Source organism: Daldinia vernicosa, assembly GCF_022497035.1.
Source record: "Daldinia vernicosa strain CBS 139.73 unplaced genomic scaffold F5Y00scaffold_77, whole genome shotgun sequence".
In the NCBI taxonomy this organism is placed as follows: domain Eukaryota; kingdom Fungi; phylum Ascomycota; class Sordariomycetes; order Xylariales; family Hypoxylaceae; genus Daldinia; species Daldinia vernicosa.
The window spans coordinates 70,571-88,808 of record NW_025953993.1 but is presented as its reverse complement, the minus strand read 5'-3'; the positions used below and the strand labels follow the sequence as shown (position 1 = coordinate 88,808).

At 47.1% G+C, this 18,238-nt stretch overlaps 5 protein-coding genes across 5 annotated transcripts; 1 reads left to right on the top strand and 4 right to left on the bottom strand.

The window, feature by feature from the left end:
• Positions 1 to 1,920: 1,920 nt before the first annotated feature.
• On the bottom strand, positions 1,921 to 3,479 carry F5Y00DRAFT_248995 (uncharacterized protein). The gene has a single exon (XM_048009523.1). The coding sequence runs from the start codon at positions 3,387 to 3,389 to the stop codon at positions 2,139 to 2,141; it is 1,251 nt and encodes a 416-aa protein (XP_047860279.1). The 5' UTR covers positions 3,390 to 3,479; the 3' UTR covers positions 1,921 to 2,138.
• A 618-nt stretch (positions 3,480 to 4,097) lies between these two features.
• On the bottom strand, positions 4,098 to 6,466 carry F5Y00DRAFT_201708 (general substrate transporter). Its single transcript, XM_048005362.1, has 5 exons — positions 5,952 to 6,466; positions 5,050 to 5,877; positions 4,573 to 4,956; positions 4,374 to 4,513; positions 4,098 to 4,301 (listed from the first exon to the last, which is right to left on the bottom strand). Exons 1-5 carry the CDS (start codon positions 6,157 to 6,159, stop codon positions 4,140 to 4,142), a joined length of 1,722 nt encoding a protein of 573 aa, XP_047860278.1. The 5' UTR covers positions 6,160 to 6,466; the 3' UTR covers positions 4,098 to 4,139.
• A 3,895-nt stretch (positions 6,467 to 10,361) lies between these two features.
• On the top strand, positions 10,362 to 12,062 carry F5Y00DRAFT_201687 (uncharacterized protein). Its single transcript, XM_048005361.1, has 2 exons — positions 10,362 to 11,288; positions 11,366 to 12,062. Exons 1-2 carry the CDS (start codon positions 10,761 to 10,763, stop codon positions 11,846 to 11,848), a joined length of 1,011 nt encoding a protein of 336 aa, XP_047860277.1. The 5' UTR covers positions 10,362 to 10,760; the 3' UTR covers positions 11,849 to 12,062.
• Positions 12,063 to 12,645: 583 nt separating this feature from the next.
• Positions 12,646 to 14,432, bottom strand: F5Y00DRAFT_201680 (mitochondria protoheme IX farnesyltransferase). The gene has a single exon (XM_048005360.1). It carries the CDS (start codon positions 14,295 to 14,297, stop codon positions 12,786 to 12,788), a length of 1,512 nt encoding a protein of 503 aa, XP_047860276.1. The 5' UTR covers positions 14,298 to 14,432; the 3' UTR covers positions 12,646 to 12,785.
• Positions 14,433 to 14,719: 287 nt separating this feature from the next.
• Positions 14,720 to 17,249, bottom strand: F5Y00DRAFT_201648 (Xanthine/uracil permease). Its single transcript, XM_048005359.1, has 6 exons — positions 16,576 to 17,249; positions 16,216 to 16,480; positions 16,013 to 16,163; positions 15,486 to 15,951; positions 15,195 to 15,394; positions 14,720 to 15,094 (listed from the first exon to the last, which is right to left on the bottom strand). Exons 1-6 carry the CDS (start codon positions 16,986 to 16,988, stop codon positions 14,820 to 14,822), a joined length of 1,770 nt encoding a protein of 589 aa, XP_047860275.1. The 5' UTR covers positions 16,989 to 17,249; the 3' UTR covers positions 14,720 to 14,819.
• Positions 17,250 to 18,238: the final 989 nt, after the last annotated feature.

Below are 18,238 nucleotides of genomic sequence, written 5' to 3'. Positions count from 1 at the left end.
CGCCCCCCCCCCCCCCCCCCCCCCCCCCCCGGCGATTATGCGCAAAACTGACGCCACAGCTGAAATCTGGCCTCTGATTGGCTAGCCACACCTTAGCGTACGTTTGATGAATTTTTTATAAACCGAGGGCCCTCCTTTAAAAGGGATTGTAAAATCCCGACTTTTAAGCAGGCTTAAGTAAGGTTTATATTATTATTTTATATTATTCCTGTTTTTATCTCCGTTTTTTTTAAAATTTAATCGTTTATTTATTTTTTTTTTTCTTTTTTTTTTTTTTTTTCCTTTTTAAAGTTATATGCCGTTATTATTAAATTAAACGAAAAAAAACGTTTAATTTATTAACGTAAATTTTATATTTTTTTTCGTTCGGTTTAATATTAACGGTATAATGTTTTAATTATTTTAAGCTTTTTTAAGTTTTTTTTTATTTAAAAAATTTAAAAAAAAAATATATAAAATTTAAACTTAATTTTTTAACCGTATTATATAATATGTTTATATAATGTATATATATTAATTACGTTATATATATTTTTTTATTATTTAAATTAAGTTAATTTTTTTTTAAATTAAATTATTTTTAATTTAATTTAATAATATTTATAATAAATACGTAAATATTTTATTTTTTTTAATTAATTAAAAAGTTTATAATTTATTTATAATTATATTTTTTATATAAATAATTTTAATTTTAAAATTATATAATTTATAAAATATAAAAATATTTATAAAAAATATTACGTATTTTTTTTTAAATAAAAATTATTTAATTTTATTATAATATAATAATAAAAAAACCGATTTAAATATAATTTATATTATTATTTTTATATTAATTAAAATTATTAAATAATATTAATTATAATGTTTTAATTATTATTATTATAAAATTATTTAAATATATATAAAAATATAAATATATTAAATTTAAATTATATAATTTTAATTTATTAAATTTTTAATTTTATATTAATGTTAATTTTTTAATTAATAAAAAGTTTAAATTTAAATGTATATAAATAAATTATTTAATTAAAAAAAAAGTTTTAATTTAATATAATATTTTTTTTAAAAGTCGGGTAAAATTAATTAATTTATTTTAATATAATGTAAAAGTTTTAATAATTAATATCGTTAAATAAAACTCGTTTTATATGATTTTTTTATATTATTTACACCTTTTATAAACGTTATGCAATAAAATGGCAAAAGGAAAAATCGCAAACTGCGGGGCGATTTTAAGTATTTAATTGGTTGAAAAAATTGTGGCAGTATTAATTAAATATATAAGACTTGATTAATACTTCTTAAGTCTCGTAGGCGATTTAAAGTTGTGCAAAGTGAGCATTAATAAAAATGAAGACTATATGGCATGTTCACCTGTGCCATTTTACACGATTCAAGATTGCTTCGGCTTAACGTTAAAGGTTAAATATTTGCGACCATCTAGTTGGAGTTGGCATAAGTTGTGAATCTGCTAAACAACTTATCATATAGCATATCAATTGGTCGGTGTTGTTATTCATCATCGTTGCGGTAGCGCAGAAGAAAGCATCGGATAACAACAAGGAGTCGAGGTATCGGTTCGAGTTTCCTGGCGTATATATCCCGAAGAAATATGGCATCATCCCTGGTATTCTGTAGGTGAAAGTCAAACCACCATCCCGCTTGGAATACTAAGTTGTAAAGGCGGTATTGGATGTTGTGAATATTGTAACGTGGAAACTAGTGACTAGCAGTCGATGACAACCTTAGGAAAGGCAGTACGGCAATGGGACATAATTCAAGATTCGGATATACATTATTTATTGAGCTATGTTGGCCTATCTTTCGGTATTAGATCACGTCGCACATGGAGACCGAGAGAAGCAAATGGTAGTTCAAATTTCACCTATTTAAACGACCGAACTATTACATCGTGGAATACCACATATATGTAAATGGCAAGAAAGTGTTAAATATATTGCTAACCTTTCCGGATAGCGGATGTAAAGTAGCTACGAAGGCTGAGGGCTAAGTTGATACAGTATCAAAGTGTCTCGTGCATATGCCAACTCCAAAGTCTTACTCTGGACCCTTTAGGCGTCGACCCAGTTATGTACCTAGGTTATCGTATCTCTGAGCGTGAAGCATTACTACGCGGCATGGGCTTTCCATTTCGCCATACTCTCCGATCCAAACTCGGCGATTAATACGGCGTGTCCAAACTCGTCAACTTCTGAAGGGGACGCCTCCTTATATAACACGTCAGCGCGTAGGCCCGGGATGAACAAGGGCCCCGAACCGCTCATAACCAGTTTACACCAGTCGTACTGGTCAGGGGCATCCCAGACGCCGGCGCGAGGCGTCCAATTAACGCTACCGGGGCAGTGAGACCACCCTGTTTTGAAGAGCAGGTATATAGACTGCGTAATAGTTACTATAATCCAAGCGCGGCGGATGCTCTCTGATAATATCCAGCGTCGCCAGGCTGTTGTCTCATCTGTTGGGGCTGCAGTTGGTGTGCCCTCGCTGCTGCCCACATCCTGTTCGAGAGCGAGCATTGTTGAGTACAGACTAGCATCCAGCTCTGCGCTATCCCACATCTCTGCTACCCAGGAGGTAAGCGTCGATATGCGACTTTCGGCCTCGACCCGCAACTCAATATCGCCATCGAACAGGCCAATCATCTGATAAACGAAAAGCGCGTGCACGCGGGCTAGGTGATCAAATGGATCCAGGGGCATAGATCCGCCCGTTGGCTGAGCTTCCTCGACAAGTCCTTCGGCTCGATCTCGAATTATTTGGAAGCAGATCTCTGAGCTCTCGGGAGTACGTGCGAGATAAGCCGTCAAAGCCGTATAGGCGTCTTGGACACAGCGAGGCATTTTTGGGCTGTACAAGCGGTGGTGGATAAATGGCGACCTGCCCGTTGCTACCCAGAGACGCAGCCATGATTGGACGGTGGTGATATACTGTTTCAAGGCTCTGACATCAAAAGCTTCGGTAGGAAACGAGGGGGTGTTGCTGCGTGAAATTGTCCACGAGTCGGACCTGTAGAACCAATCGTGCCCCAGCGGAAGAGTCTTCGTATTCTCCGGGAACCCTGCGCAACACGGATGGAACGGATCCCCAGGTTGCGCCTCGCTCGTTTTAGGGTAGGAGGGTTCAAATGAGACTACGTGAATCGGCAGTGCCGCTCCGGTGCGGGTAAGGCTTGCTTCTGTTGCTGCTGACCCGCTGTCCGTCTCTGCGTAGTCTCGAGCCGTCAGGTAAGGTGGTGGATATCTACACGGGATGTTTCTCCGTTCGCAACGGTCGCAACGGGGTAGCCGCTTAGAACACGGCCTTTTCGCTCTGGTACAAGCGGCACAAGCTTTAAACCGCGGGTTTCTTGCCGACGACATGATATATTCGGCCTTCTCTATATTCCTAATTCTCCCGTGGACGGATGAAAACTCGACGGGTAATTTTCCACAACGGTTGATGTTAGCATATAGAAACCCGTTCTTGAGCAGAATATTTACCGTAAGAACAGTTTGTAATCGTTACCTGGTCATCGATCCTACAGATTAGTCAGCATTATCTGGGTTCTCATTGCTTCTTACTAGTATAGTTGGTAGAGGCTTGCGGACGGCCTTTTTACCGCCATCATCCCATAGGGGAACCCGCCTGCCGCATCAATGGAAAAGCAGAGCTATAACGCATGGCATATATAGACAGACACCTTAATTACATACGCCAGAAGGCCGATATATAAATGGGCATAATAACCCTGTCTTAGATGTTAGCGTTCTAGACACAAAGATGGCATCTGAGTCTATAATCGTAAAACTAAGCAATTAGACGATATAAATTTTAAAAAATATCTTTTTTTGTGGTGGACAAGGACTTCTCTTACTTCCCTCCTCAAGAAAACCCACAAAGGGTCTTACCCAGCCATTTCGCCATCCCGACCAGAGTTCTCTCAGGCCGGAAGAACGGTGCTCATTAATGGTGACTTCGTAATAATATTATATAGGCTACTCCGCCAGAGTCGAGTTTTTAACTATCCGAGAATGCTTTCTGCATGAATGCCCACCGACGCTACCAATTCTAGTAGTTGCACCTAACTAGCCGGACCTTTCTATGACCACCTCGAAGATAGCCCAAACATCTTAGTTATCTTCGAGCTTGTCCTTCCTTTCCTCTACTACGTCGCCGTTGCTAGCAGTACCGGCTAGGCCGTGAAGCATCGCGGTCAGTCCGATTTCTCTGTTGATTTCCTCTATGCGTTCAAAATCAGCCTGCGCTGTGCCTTCGGAACCGAATACAACGTCCTAATATGAGTGGATCCTGTTAGAATATACTACAATAAAACCAGGGCTCTCGGTAGCTCCGCAGATACTCACCATCTCTTCAAGGGTCAGTCGTTTAGTCTCGGGCACGAAGAACCAGATAAACCCGGCTCCCATAAATGTTAAAAGGCCAAACAGGACGTAGGTACCGTAGCCGATCCTGTTAAGCATGATTGGCGTGACCTGACCGACAACTGGAGGACGGGTTAGCATCGAAAGTATGGGAATGAGCTGAAGGCCCTAGAAGACGCACTAAAATTGTTCATCCAGTTGCTCGAAGCGCCGAGGGAAGTTCCGTAGGGTCGAGAGCTGAGCGGCCAGATTTCAGCCACGATAATCCACGAGCAGGGACCCCAGGAGTAACCGAAATGGATTACAAAGAGCCAGACCATGGCAGCGGCAGCCCAACCAGCCGCAGGTTGGCTAGCCCACTGGTTCGCGTTCTTTGCGACGATCACGGCTATGATGATATGGCAGGTAGCCATCCCGATAGCGCCGATCGTTAGTACGGGCTTTCTCCCGATGCGATCAATATAGAGTACGGCAGGTACGGTGAATACAAACATGGCGATACCGACGACCCCGGTAGCCAGAAGACTCGTAGTGGTATTGCTCATGCCGAGGGAAGTGAATATACCTATAGTAGGACTTGTAAGAATGATTTTTATATCAACTATTAAAATTGAGGGAAATTGGGCAAACTGAAGAAACCAAAATAGAAATTCCATACTGGGTGCATAATACAGGACGGCGTTAATACCCGTCCACTGCTGGAAGAACATGGTGACGGTGGCAACGACAACACGCTTGATCATAGCTTTCGTCTGGAACAGAGACTTAATGGCTACAAATTGAAGCTTAAAGGTATTCCACGCTGTCAGCTCGCTCAGGTGGGGGAAGTGCTCAGCTACGGTTCGCTTTTCGAACTGTGACTGGGCTTTAATTTCGAGGAATTCAAGTTCGACGAGTTCGTGGTCGGCGGCTAGGCCACGCAGGTTGGCTAGGATTTTGCGTGCTTCGTCCTCGCGGCCGTGGTGAACTAGCCAACGCGGGGAGAAGGGCATGAAGATCATCCCTACGAAGAGGATTACCGCTGGGAAAAGCTGCAGGCAGATAGGCACGAGCCACGCAGCATCTTTCTGGAAGCCAAGAGTTGTGCCGCCAATATAGTTGGTACCGTAGTCTATCCAGAAGCTTACCATAATACCGAAGGTGATTGCGAGCTGCTGGAGGGCAACGAGCGCACCTCGAATCTCGGGGGGTGCGACCTCGGAGTTGTATATGGGCACGATCGTAGCCAAGGAACCGACGCCCATACCCGTAACGAAGCGGCCTCCGAGAATAACGTTAGGCCCACCGGACTGCGCTGTCGCCTGGATGACGACCCCGATGACGAAGACTGTTACCGCCACCAGGATGCCATATTTTCGGGAGATGGCCTCGGCGATGAACCCGGATAGCAGTGCGCCAATCCAGGCTCCAAGCTCGAGGATAGCTGTAAGCCACCCCTTCTTCGTCTGGTCCGCCGAGTCGTCAAACGGGTCATACTCGCCCATATCTATAGTTGCTCTATCAGCATACGGCCGCCGCCAGCGAACCAGATAATAACCTGAATTTTTGATTAATGCTTACGAGACTTGAAGGCGGGCATGGCGAGGAGGCCCGAGAACATGCCCTGGTTGTAACCGTACAGGATACCGCCGATACAAGCGAACAAGGCGATCCTAAACACCTTGAAGTTCTTTACCAGGGCCATGGGACCGGACGCGCCCATCATCTCCTGGCGGCGTTTGAGAGCCGCATTGTACGCGGCGGCGCCCGAGTCGCCTCCAGCTACCATTGTGACCGAATACGAATGTTTCTAAAGGGCACTATTATTGCATAGGTCGACCTCGATTCCTTGGATGAAAATTACCGTACAGAGAAGAAGTCTCGAGATCGAAGTAGCAATCCAGCCCACCAGCACACGGGTTAGACGATAGCGGTGCATCGGCGGTGTCTGGGGGACGTCCCGATATAAATAATGCCATGGACACACACCGGTAAATGGAACAGGGGATAGGCTAGGCTATTCTACATACTCCGGAAAACCGACGTGTGGGAAGGCTACTGCGTAATAGCATCTGACCCACATGCTAGAGAGATCCAGAGTAAAGACTCTGGGGACCCCATATCAAGATATTACCGGGATGCGGGATAAATAGGTAAGCTTGGGGTACCGAGCTACGGCCGAGACCCTGGTTGATTGGTGAGAGCAACTCCCGGTTATACCATTGCGTGTTTCCCGGATGATGACTTGTAGGTAGCTAACGGAGTTCTCTTTGTCGTTAACGAGTTACGAGATGGCAGGTTGAATGGGTTGCGAGATATTCACTATGATACCGTCTTGCTCGAGTTGATGGACGCGCTTATTTGAAGCTTCTCTTCCGCGACTTGGATACGAGGTCACGACCTTCAAAAATTCTTGGAGAAGACGGCTCCCCAGTGTGGGGTATCTCGGGGTAATACATATTGCCAACAAGTCTGGCTAGAGCTATTCTCCATCGAATTGAAGATCCCCAGGTTGACCGGGGTTGTGAATTTAGCCTGAATTGCCCCGGTTAGAGGGCTGTCTGGGATTGGAGAATCACACGTGAGGTCGATCGATGAGCATTTCAGCTGGCATATCTCGGACAGCATCGCTTACTTAGTATCAATTTATTGGTCTAAGTCCAGGATGATTATTGATACCCTACGTAAGAGAGATCCGGCTGGAACTTGAAGCAATGCGGAGTAATCTAACTAATATCTTCATCAAATATAATACCAGATAGTAGTCTCGCAATAGAGTGCAGCTTGAGGGTTAGCGTACCGGCGCTTATATCTAACTTCGAGATTTGTTTCTCCCGTTGCGGGACGAAATCGACTCCTTAGTGATGTGGTTTCGTCCTGGGATTTATAGATGGTCCCTTATAGTTCCGCGTTCTAATATGGTAAATCCATCTCCGCGAATTCTGGTAAATTTAAGAGACGGCCTAGGTGACCGCAGTTGGTCAAGTTATTGGATATGCGTCGAGACATGATATGTATTATGACGTTGGTTACTTTCTGAGTACGCTTCACTATGGTCGTCGTTGGGTAAAAATGTAGGGTATATACTAACTCATAACTAGGTTAATAGGCAACGCTTAACGGTTGGACGTGAGCATAAGTTGATGTTATTGCGATGTGATAATATCCGCCATCAGCCCGTAACCAAAACTTCGGTTGAGTTGGTAGCTTCCATACGGGCTATATGTATGGAATATGGTATTGCAGACTGATAGCTACGCCCAGCTTTGCTCGAGTCGGGCCTCAACATTAACCCTTGATATATCACAAGATGGCCTTCGTATCGGCCAAGACGTCTCGACTCTCGGCCCGGAGAGTACCAGATCAAGACAATAGACACGATCCGACCTGCCGCGGAAGACCGTCACTTCGGGATAACTTAGGAACGTCTCCTGGTAAGGCTGTATGCAGACGAGGCGCTTGTCGAGCGGCACTCTTCGGAAGGATGTACCGCCGTCTCAGCAGTCGTGCTCAGACATCCAATCATTGCTAGGTCTGCGCCTAACGTCTCTCCCGCACTCATGGTGTCGTAGATTCTCAAGGCCGGTAGGTAGGTCTCTGCTACCATGTGCGCATCTGCCCCTCTACGTGCCGTTAACTCGAAGGTGGCCGATGTGTCCCGGTCTGCCCGGTGTAGGTAGCTGAGTTATCACGCTCTCTGAAACGCGTGGCGGGAAGGATTCAGGAGCTAAGTGGGAGACATGATAGCCGCCTCGAAATGGACCTCCTATGGTAGCATATAGCCATGTCGTTTATCAGCTGCAACTAGCGGTTCGCCCCCATCAAATCCCCTCAGGGAAAATGCTGCAGGAAGACGAAGAGCCCACGTAACATAAACAGATCTAGCTAGGGTAAGACTGACAAAGGGAAAAAAAAGGGGGCATCATCCGTAACCCCCAAGATTAATAATTAACTTATCTGGGTACCTAGGTAGTTAAACTAAGACAGGGCCGTCGCATTGCATCAGAAACCGCCGCTACAGTTCCGAGGCACAGCGAAAAATTATTCGAGGGAGTGTTGCTACCGGCTTCATACGCGCAAACATTTCTTTAGTTCGTGCACTGGTTATTTTGATGTCGTAGCGAAGATGTTTACCGTCTGCAAGTCTACATTACATTCTAAGCGCGAGTGGGAGAGGAAAAAAGTGGTTTGTCTATTTTAAAAAGGTCTGACGAATAAGAGAAGATTGACCCTGGACGGCCAAGAAAATACACGTGATATTCCCGCCGTGGTGGATGCGAATAGATGCAAAGTACCGCCGATAGCGTAGCACCGACAAAAATAATGATATGCGAAGTCTGCATTTGTCTTGCATTTTTCTGCATCTGTCGTCGGCAAAAAGCTGGGTAGAATACAGATGTACGTATGGATCTAGAGAGGCTAAGCTTGATTAGGCATAGTTACCTGTCTATTTGTCTTTCTTTACATAAGTACCTATGTTTTGTCGCCCGGGTACGACGATCGTTGTTTATTTTAGCGTCAAATCTTAGACGCGCGCCTCCATCTTTTTTCCCACCCTTCTCTTTTTTCAGGGGTCGTCTTTACCCTTCTCTCAACTCCCTTCCTCTCGTCCAATGCCACCTCTCCATCTTCATCAAAACAGCGGCTCTTCTTGTTTCAAAACGTTACTTATTACTATATATTTACAACGTGTGAACCTGGTTGAGATTGCTAAGATTGTTGAGATTTGCATGTCTACGATGTTGGTACAACTATATTTCGACCTTTCATCGGTCTTGTCACCTTGTCCAAAAAGGGCGAGTCGAACCATATCGACAGCTGCATGTCCGCATGGGTATGCGTCTATTCGTGGGGGCCGTGCTTCATCTACTAGTCCCCTCGTCTTATTATGATGGCATATGGAATCGTAATGTCTCCATATGCAAGGTACCCTTCCGCTTGGCTTTGCCGCCGTGCATCTTGAGCTGCTTCGAGTGATACTACAAACCAGCAAGAGGGTAACGTATCAATTCTGACGGTTCGTCCCGCTTCCCGGTGTAGATGTTTACGTACTCTCATCTTTTTAGCGAGATAATTTAGGTCTTAGCCGTTACGTGTAAGTGGTAGTAGAGGGGGTTGTATTCGTATTGTACAGGGTATCTTATGTTACTCGATTAGTCTTCCTCGAGGCGCAAGACATTCATCTCAAGGAGATAATAACAAACGGTATGAAGTTGTGGGCAGAGTGTTAGCAAGCTAGACATAATGATGGTTAATAGTGTCGATACTGATCTAATCCACCCACGTTGCTTCTTTTTTTTTTTCCCTCTCTTTTTCTTCCCTTATGTCCTCTTCGACGTCGTCCGCCGCGTAGTCGCAATAGGGCACGCGCGCGCGCATAATATCTAACCTAGTCACTAGTCATGTACGTAACTAGGAATACTCGAACGCTTAGACTCTAGAGCTACCCTATAAGGCTGGCGGCTACTGATACTATCCGCTCTCTTTGCTATTTTTCGACCGGAATTCCGGCCCATCTCCATCTCGGTATAGTGTAGGTGCTTGCAGATACGTGCAGATATGTGCCCCCAAAACCCCCTTGGATGTACCATTATACAGTATACCCATTAGCCGCCCTCCACACCAGGCCACTTTTCCGTAGCCGCCCAACTCCAGACAGACGCCATCCCGAAGCTCGTCAGCCAATATCAACGGCCTACATAGAGCCTATCCACTCTTTCAGATACACAACCCAGGTTTCATGACTACGGCTTGCATGTCCGCCCCCCCAAGCTGACAATCGCTCCAGATCTGCCTCTGTCGCCATGACAGTTTTGTTTCAGATCCGCAGTCCTGGGTCTCGCGTTGCAGTAGCAGGGCAAGCACTTGTCATTCTACCCATCTCTATCTATCCCTCGTCTAGTTGGAACCGAGTCGTCCGAGGCGGCCGTTACCCTTATAAGTAGCGGCGCCCATTTCGCGACCTGGTCTCGTTTATTGCCTTCCCTTCCCGGACCCTCTCGCTACAGCATCAAACGGCCGATTTCTTTTCCGTCTTCTCTTAACTAAAAGCTGTTCTCGTTTTGTTTCCTTGTTCTATCTTCCCTCGACAGCCTCGTTCGTTTCATCATCATTCGTTTGATACGAGTCATCGACCTAGCTGCCTCAAATTTTTGTCATTGCCTTTCCTGGTAACTACCTCTCCTCCCGGCGAGGCTGAAAGATAAGAAAAAGGTTTACCTATCCAAACGCTTCTCCGAGAAGACGTGGGGAATCAACCCAGATATCGATAATTCTAATAATCCTACCCGTCTATTCGGAACTGATACCTTTCCTTTGCCTGGTAATCCTGCTTCTCTACATTTTACATTTTGGTTTTTATATGTAATCTCCCCGTTACGCCTACCACCAATGAATATGCCGAAGCACACCCGCTCGTCCAGCTCGAGCCATAACCGCTACTCGAACCCGAACGCCATGCCCGTATCCCTCGCCCCGTCGGCTCCGGTCCCCATCTACAGCACACGACCGTCTCTTCCCTTAAACACGGGAGGATATTACCCTAATATCGCCTCGACGTCGGCGCAGCCCCCCATGCAGGCTCAGCCGTACGATGGCTACCCGGCAGACGTAGTGACTCAGGCCCCGATGCCTAATCGTCCTTCTTCCGGAGCCTGGACTGTCCAGGATGATCAGAACTTGTTGGCGGCAAGGCAACAGGGCCTCAACTGGGCTCAGATCCAAAGCAGCTACTTTCCGAACAAGTCGCCTAACGCCTGCCGGAAGCGCCACGAGCGGTTGATGGAACGAAAGGGCGCCGATGACTGGGACAACAGGAAGCTGGAGCGTCTGGCCAAAGAGTATATGAGCATGCGCAAAGAAATCTGGCAGCCGCTCGCAGCGCGCACGGGAGAGAAGTGGCTTGTTGTCGAGGCCAAGGTTAGTTTATTTCCCCTTTTTCTTTTACGTGGATTTGCTGGGAATGTCGGCTAAGAAAATGGCACCCTTTGCTATAGTGCATGAATAACGGTCTGAAGAACTTGCAGTCGGCAGCTCGGTCAGCAGCGCGACGGGAGAGGCTGGAATCTGGCCATCCAATGCATGGGTATGACGACGATAGCGGCATTTCAGGCATTGGTCTGACTCCAGTAGATGACCTCGACGCCTCTTACAGCAGCCCCGAGACGACAGCGTCTAGCTCGCACTCGGGCGGCAGTAACGGTGGCGGTTACGGCGGCGCCATGCATCCCATGGCTCTCAGCAGCAACCCGTACGGCGCCAATTACACGACTAGCGCCGGCGGGCTCTCCTCCAGCTACGGCTCTTCCGTCTCCTCTACGGCCGCTGCCGCTCATTATGGCAACGCGATGCACGGCTCTCATTCTCAGGGAGGCTCTCCTTATATGGGCGATGGGCAGAGGCTCCCTAGCGTCGACATGGGTATCGACGCCATAATTAATCGACCGGGTCACAACGGCGGTCATGCTCACGGCATGTGAATAAGACATAATCTGGCGTCACCGGGGTCGATGTTCATAATTTCGCATTCAGCTTTCCGCTCGTTATCTACTTTCTACCTTGGAGCGCATTCATTTTCATGACCCCGTCGTAACGGTTTCCCAACTTACAAAATCTGGACTTGCGACTTTCTAACGGATCGGGCGCGGCCAATGTTGCTCATTGTCAACCGCACTACTTATTATTTACTTTTACTTTCCTTTTCTTTTAACTGACTGCAGCATTGCTGCCTAGGCGTTCACGGCGTAAGCATTGCATGGCGAGTCTTGGGAATATAAAGGAGGGTGGGAAGGCGAGGGAACTGCCGGCGAGCAGCTCGTCGTTGCGAGGAAGATGCTGGGCGGTATGGGGTTACAGAGAGTACAGCGGATGAAGATTGGACCGCTAAAAGAACGAGTCTACGCTCCTTTATAATTGTTCGGGGGGGATCTTGTCGTGATATCGACTATGGCAACCCTCCTTTATTCGTCGCGGATCAAAACTAGGGGATTGGGGTTGCTGGGCCCGAGGTATTTGTCTACCAGCTAATGACTGCATTTCTGCGCCGGAAAACTTATGACTATCCAATGCACTGTATACTAGATCTTTATTGCATAGATACCACAGGATTAAGGGTGATGATTTCTTGGTTGAGCTCATAAGGGGTTCCTAGGTATGGCCAGACATAAGAGTATTAATCATTAGATCGTTCAGCTACGTGAGAATCGTAGGAATTGCGATAGTGCGCCCGTTCCTTAGTTCGAGTGATTATCCTGATCTCGTGTCGATTGCACGCATCTAAACAATGCAATATGCTTAACCAGGTGTCGTTTTAAAACCCCTCTTATACATTCGACAAGATATGTTACATATTAATTTTTGGTTCGTTCTAGGCCGCCGTCTCGAGTAGCTTCGCAGAAGCCGGACTCGGATGTTACCTCACTTAGACCCAATAGGAGGCGCTACTTTTTGGGCCTCACCATCAGCGGCCTCAGCTTCTTGGTTGATTTGGTCTACGACCCAGTCCTCGTACTCGTCCTCGAGATCTGGCTCTCCAACGATGCTTCTCCAAACTCGCCCCCACATCCCCTTCTTCTGAACGAGAGCGAGTACCATGATGACTGGTAAGGCCCAAACGCTAGCCCAAAATAACCCCCGCGCGCTCCCCTTGAAGCCTTCCTGTTGCCAGAACCGCACCGCTTCTCGCGCCAGCCAGAAATTGACCGGTAGGCTTGTCACCGCGAAGCTCCACTCTGTTACTCCTGCGGCGCAGAGCCCGATAGACAGCGGGATGAATAACAAGCTATACCTTAGCGCCACACGTCCGTTGCGAGCAGGGTTGATCCAGCACAGCATCTTGTGGCCGGCCGCTTTGTATTCTTCTCTTATAGGCCACGACAGAGCCATGAAGTGAGGAAATTGCCAAGCAAACAGGAGCGCGGCAAACAGCCACCCGCCGATCGCATCCCTCGTAAAGAGAAGTTCGCGAAATGATCCGTCTCCCGTCGCGGATTCACCAGCTGCCGCAGCCCAACCCATAAGCGGCGGTATGCCTCCGACGACCGCCCCAACCCAAGTGTTCAGCCATGAGACGCGTTTCATTGGCGTGTAAACTCCGGCGTAGAGCGCGATATTAGCAGCACCGAGGAAGGCGACTGTGGGATTTACGCCGAAGTAAAGGCTACCGACTCCGGCAACGGCGGCGAGCACGGCGAAGACGAGAGCCCTGCGTTCGGATAAGAGGCCGCGAACGAGGGGTCTGTTTCGTGTGCGCGTCATCTTGGCATCCCAAGCTGGTTCGTAGAGCATGTTGAGAGCATTTGCGCTGGCGATGCAGAGCGCGGTGCCGGTCGTAAGAAAGGTCAGGGTTAAGGGCGAGAGGGAGGGCGTGTCTAGACCGATAGACGGAGAGAGAAAGGCCGGTACGGGGTATAGCGCATAGGGAGCCATAGCTGTGAGAACGACTAGGACGGTAAGACGAGGTTTCGACAGGGAAAGGAGAAGGGACAACTGTCGACGGAAAGAATTGGCGGGATGCTTCGTAGACTCCGTCGTGAGTGCGGATGAGGCATCTTGCGGAAGAGGACCTTCAGTATCAGTTGGTGGGGCTGAACCAGGTATATTGGCAGCATGGCGCTTTGCTGCTTGACGTCGCCGGTGAGGGAGATGTTGGTTTACTTGGCCCGTGGTGGTAGCTTTGCTGGCTTCGTCGGGGGCGTTTGAGGCCTCAAACGACTGGGGAGTTGAACCATCATGGGGTCGAGGTAGAATCTTGTTAGATAAAAAGTACCCGGCCTTCAGTCGAGATTGTTGCTTCGGTGCTACGGGAGCGGCGTGGGCGAAGGTCCTTGTAAATTGCAAATTCCTATAGCTTAGCTGTTGACTGCACCGCCAGCAGACATTACCGAGAGTGGAAGGACGGAGTAGATATCCGGGAGGCCGAAGGCGCATACTGACTGCAGCTCATGTCGTCAATTGCGTTGGTCAAGGGACAAAGCTAGGCGCATGGGTCTCGAACGTACCGGTATGGAGGTTCAACGCCGGATTGTCCAAGATGTGGGATCGTGGGATGGAACGATTTGATCGATTCGATATGAGAAAATGAAAGTTCGGCTCATCCGTTTTCCCGCTATACCGATTAACCTAGAGGGGCCGTTCTACATGGGGGCATACACAAGGTAAGTGCTTATCCGATAGCGTGTAAACCTCGATATAAATATCGACACTTACGGTCCACTTAGTTTAGGTACCTGTTACGTAGGTATACAGTGCCTCGAACTTGTATAAGACAGACGACTAAAAACTAAATGGACATAAATACGTGAATTTAATTACGTGTCTAATAGGGTATCTATTTACACCCATTCATGACATGTTAAAAATATATACTCGTATTCAAATATTCGCCATTATACATATAGGTACTTAAGGTATAGCTACAATAAAAACGCACGTTACTGGCATTGATCAGCCCTATTTCTCATGACCCGAGGCATTCCTACTACTATCTAGGCTCTGACGATTACCTACCAGGCCCTTAGATGATATAGGCTCGTCGGTAGCCACCAACTTTTCATCCGTCTCTTCTATCTCCTCTTCTAGCGCGAGGTTGAGGATGATGCAGACGAACGCGGTAACGGCAAACCCCGTCTCCATAATCAACACGATGGCATCTAGGAATCCCTGGAGACTTCTATTGTCACCGCTGTAGCTGAAGACGTTCTCAAAATAAGTCGGGACCAAAGTCGCTATTTTGTATACGTTAGCATACTCCATGAACATACTCTATAAATATTCTCCATAGAGAGGGCTGAAGGGAGATTAAGGGGTAAGAGGAACAAAACCAACCTCCATATCCTATCGACAATCCGGCAGTCAGAATGAATCGATTTCGGCGAGTAAACGGAACTCCCCTCGCTATGATTGCTATGCCCGATACGGCCACTGAACAGAACAGAAACGTAGTCATACCCCCGAGAACGGGAGAAGGGATAGCGACGAGAGCGGCGGCAAATTTCGCAAAAATGCCCATTATTATAAGTAAGAAGCTTTCCCCGCCCAACCATTAGTATCAAGACTGATAAAAAAGAGATATATATAAAAAAAAGGTAACACTAAAAACCGAAATTAAAGACGTACCAGCAGCAGTATCCAGCAGTCCGGTTCGCGCAGCGCGTAAGAGCGATGACTCCGTTATTTTGGGCAAAGGTAGACATGGGCGTAATCGACATAAGAGCAGCGAGAATGCCGTTCAGGCCGTCTGCTAGCACACCACCCTGGATACGGGATTCGTACATCCTTCCTTCTACTTCGAGGCGAGACACATCGCATGTGGCCGTAATGTCACCGATAGACTCGCACGCACAGATGATGAAAACTGCCAGCACAGGCAGGACTAGGGGTCCATACACGGTAAGCTTAAACGTGTGAACCCATACAAAGGAGGCGACTGGGGCGGCATCTATTCCCGAACGGTCAAAGTAGCCCGTCGCAGCGGCGATAATGCAGCCGACGAGGAGACCGATTATGACGCTCGTAGACTTCATGATCGGAGCTCCGAAGCGTTCGCAGAGAATTACTGTCAGAAAGACGGAGAAACCGAGACCTAGTAGTTGGACATATTAATACTAATAATTCTCTTTATGCTGATGAAAATAGTAGCCTACCAAGATACTCTGGCGACCCCCATGGCAAGGCGTGAGGGGCGCCTACATTCGGACAGACGTCGAAGAACGCCGTGTGCGTGGCGTCCGCGCAGGGTCCGCTGCCTCCGGCCCAGTTCTTAAAACCGGTTTCGATGAGGTTGATTCCAATTAGCTTTATAGAAAATTAGCGAGATACTCAACCCGTAAAACGCGGTAAGGCTTACCATCACCGTCGGACCGGTAACGATAGGAGGAAAAATTCTCAACATGATGCTAGGCGGTATAAAAGCGATGAGCACTTCGATGAGGGCGCACACCGCCGCGGTCCCGAGAAGCGCGCCGTAAGCATCGGGGCATGGAAGCTTCGTGCCGTCCGCATCAGTCGGACAGAAACCATTGGCGTACATTTGCGCAAACGCCCCTTGGGCGACGGGGATGATGGAAAATGAGATACCGACAACGGAGATAAGTCCTGTTCCGATATAATATCTATATGCGCTAGTAAGTCTCATATTTTCGTGAGTGTGGAAGAGAATTATGTCGCGATAACGAATGCAACACTAGGGGAAAACAGGGTTACCCACGGCGTCTTGTAGATGTGAAACCTAGTGATCTGAATCATGGAGAGTATACCAGACACGATCAGTGCCGTGGAAACTAGATACTGCTGCATATCGACAGGGAAGTTAACACCAGTCGATCCCGACATGAGAATGGGAGGTGTGATAATTCCAGCCAACATCGCTAGAGCATGCTGGAGGCCAAGGACAAGTGCCAAAACGACCGGCATCTTATCGTTGAGGCCGAAGAAAGGTGAAGCTTGTCGGGACCTCTTCATAAAAGGTATATTTGGCCTAAGAAGAAAGGCATAATCGTAGTCACCCACAAGCCCCTTTTTCGTAAAGAACGTCTTCTTAACCCCATTAAGTCGACTGCTCAAGGTCTTTTTTGGTTCGTGTTGAGGTACGATTTGGGATGGACCCTGATCCTCGTCCATTTTGCACGAGAGGGGCGACTGTGAATTGAGGACGCGAGTAGGGAGGAAATCCTAAGAATAAAACTCGAGAAGTGATACGTATACCAAAGATAGGTAAAGTAGATACCAAGATATTGCCTAAGTAAGGTAAGTAGTCAAGATATACAGACCGTATTCGAGTCTCATTATTATATCACCGGTGTAATCGGAGGTCGTGGTCGGTGAACTTATTATTTCGGACGATACTACGTTCGGAGGCTCGGATGCGCAGACGAGATGGTATGTCGAGCAAAGTCTGACAGCGCAAAGGCCTTATACGCATACGTTATTAAATGCGAGATGAAAGCTTAGCAAGCACTTAAGCAATCTTGTCAACCTTGAAACTTATTAAGGTTACTGGAGGAGCAGGGCTGCTTTATTAGTAAACAGCAAGGATCGTCATGGAGGTGCCAAAATCTTTCCTATTTTATCTGGTTTACCACGCCGCGCGTATCTAGAGCTAACTCTAATCTCACGGTATGCGCCTGATAGCAAAAGAGTGTATTAGCGAGATGGTATCCGTAGCGGAGCTGACCGATAGTAACATCTGGCTAGTTGAGCTGTAGGCCGTCTACAACTCAAGGAATATGCCTTTTGAATCTCCATTTTATTTTTATTTTTTATTGTTTTGGTGTACCTAGCTGAAAACCAAACCCGAGACTTTGACGTTTCCGGGTGCATTGGAGGCGACAGGGCAGTTTGTCAGAGATATCAGTCAGTGGAACCCCATGCCTATAGGTAGGCCTATAGGTAGCTTACCTGGCAGCCCTGGCCTTGAGATTCTATCTTGCTCATCTCGGGTGTTATATCCGAATCAATTGGCCATTCACAATCCGGAATGAAAGAGCTGAATTGACGAAGCGAATCTCTAAACAACAAACGCTGACTGGTCATAGATAAGAAAGGAACAAAGTGGAGAGCCGCCCCCCATAAGCCCCCGTCGCCCCCCGGCTTGCACTAGTCGACTTTGGCTCTGCAGTATTCCGTATCTGATATACCTATCTGATAGAACAGTTGATAGAAAGCTGAATTACCTTATATGCATTATACATAAGACGGATGGTAATAACATATGATAATAACGCGCCTTAGTCTTTGTATCTAGATAAGGACTACCGTTAAGAATTGATATTAGTGTTGAGTCTAGCGTTGAGTGTGTCCCTCTATTATTACGCCCGCATGAGAGTTACAGGATAGTAGATACTCTGCTAGGAAGGCGGCTCTTTCTTCTA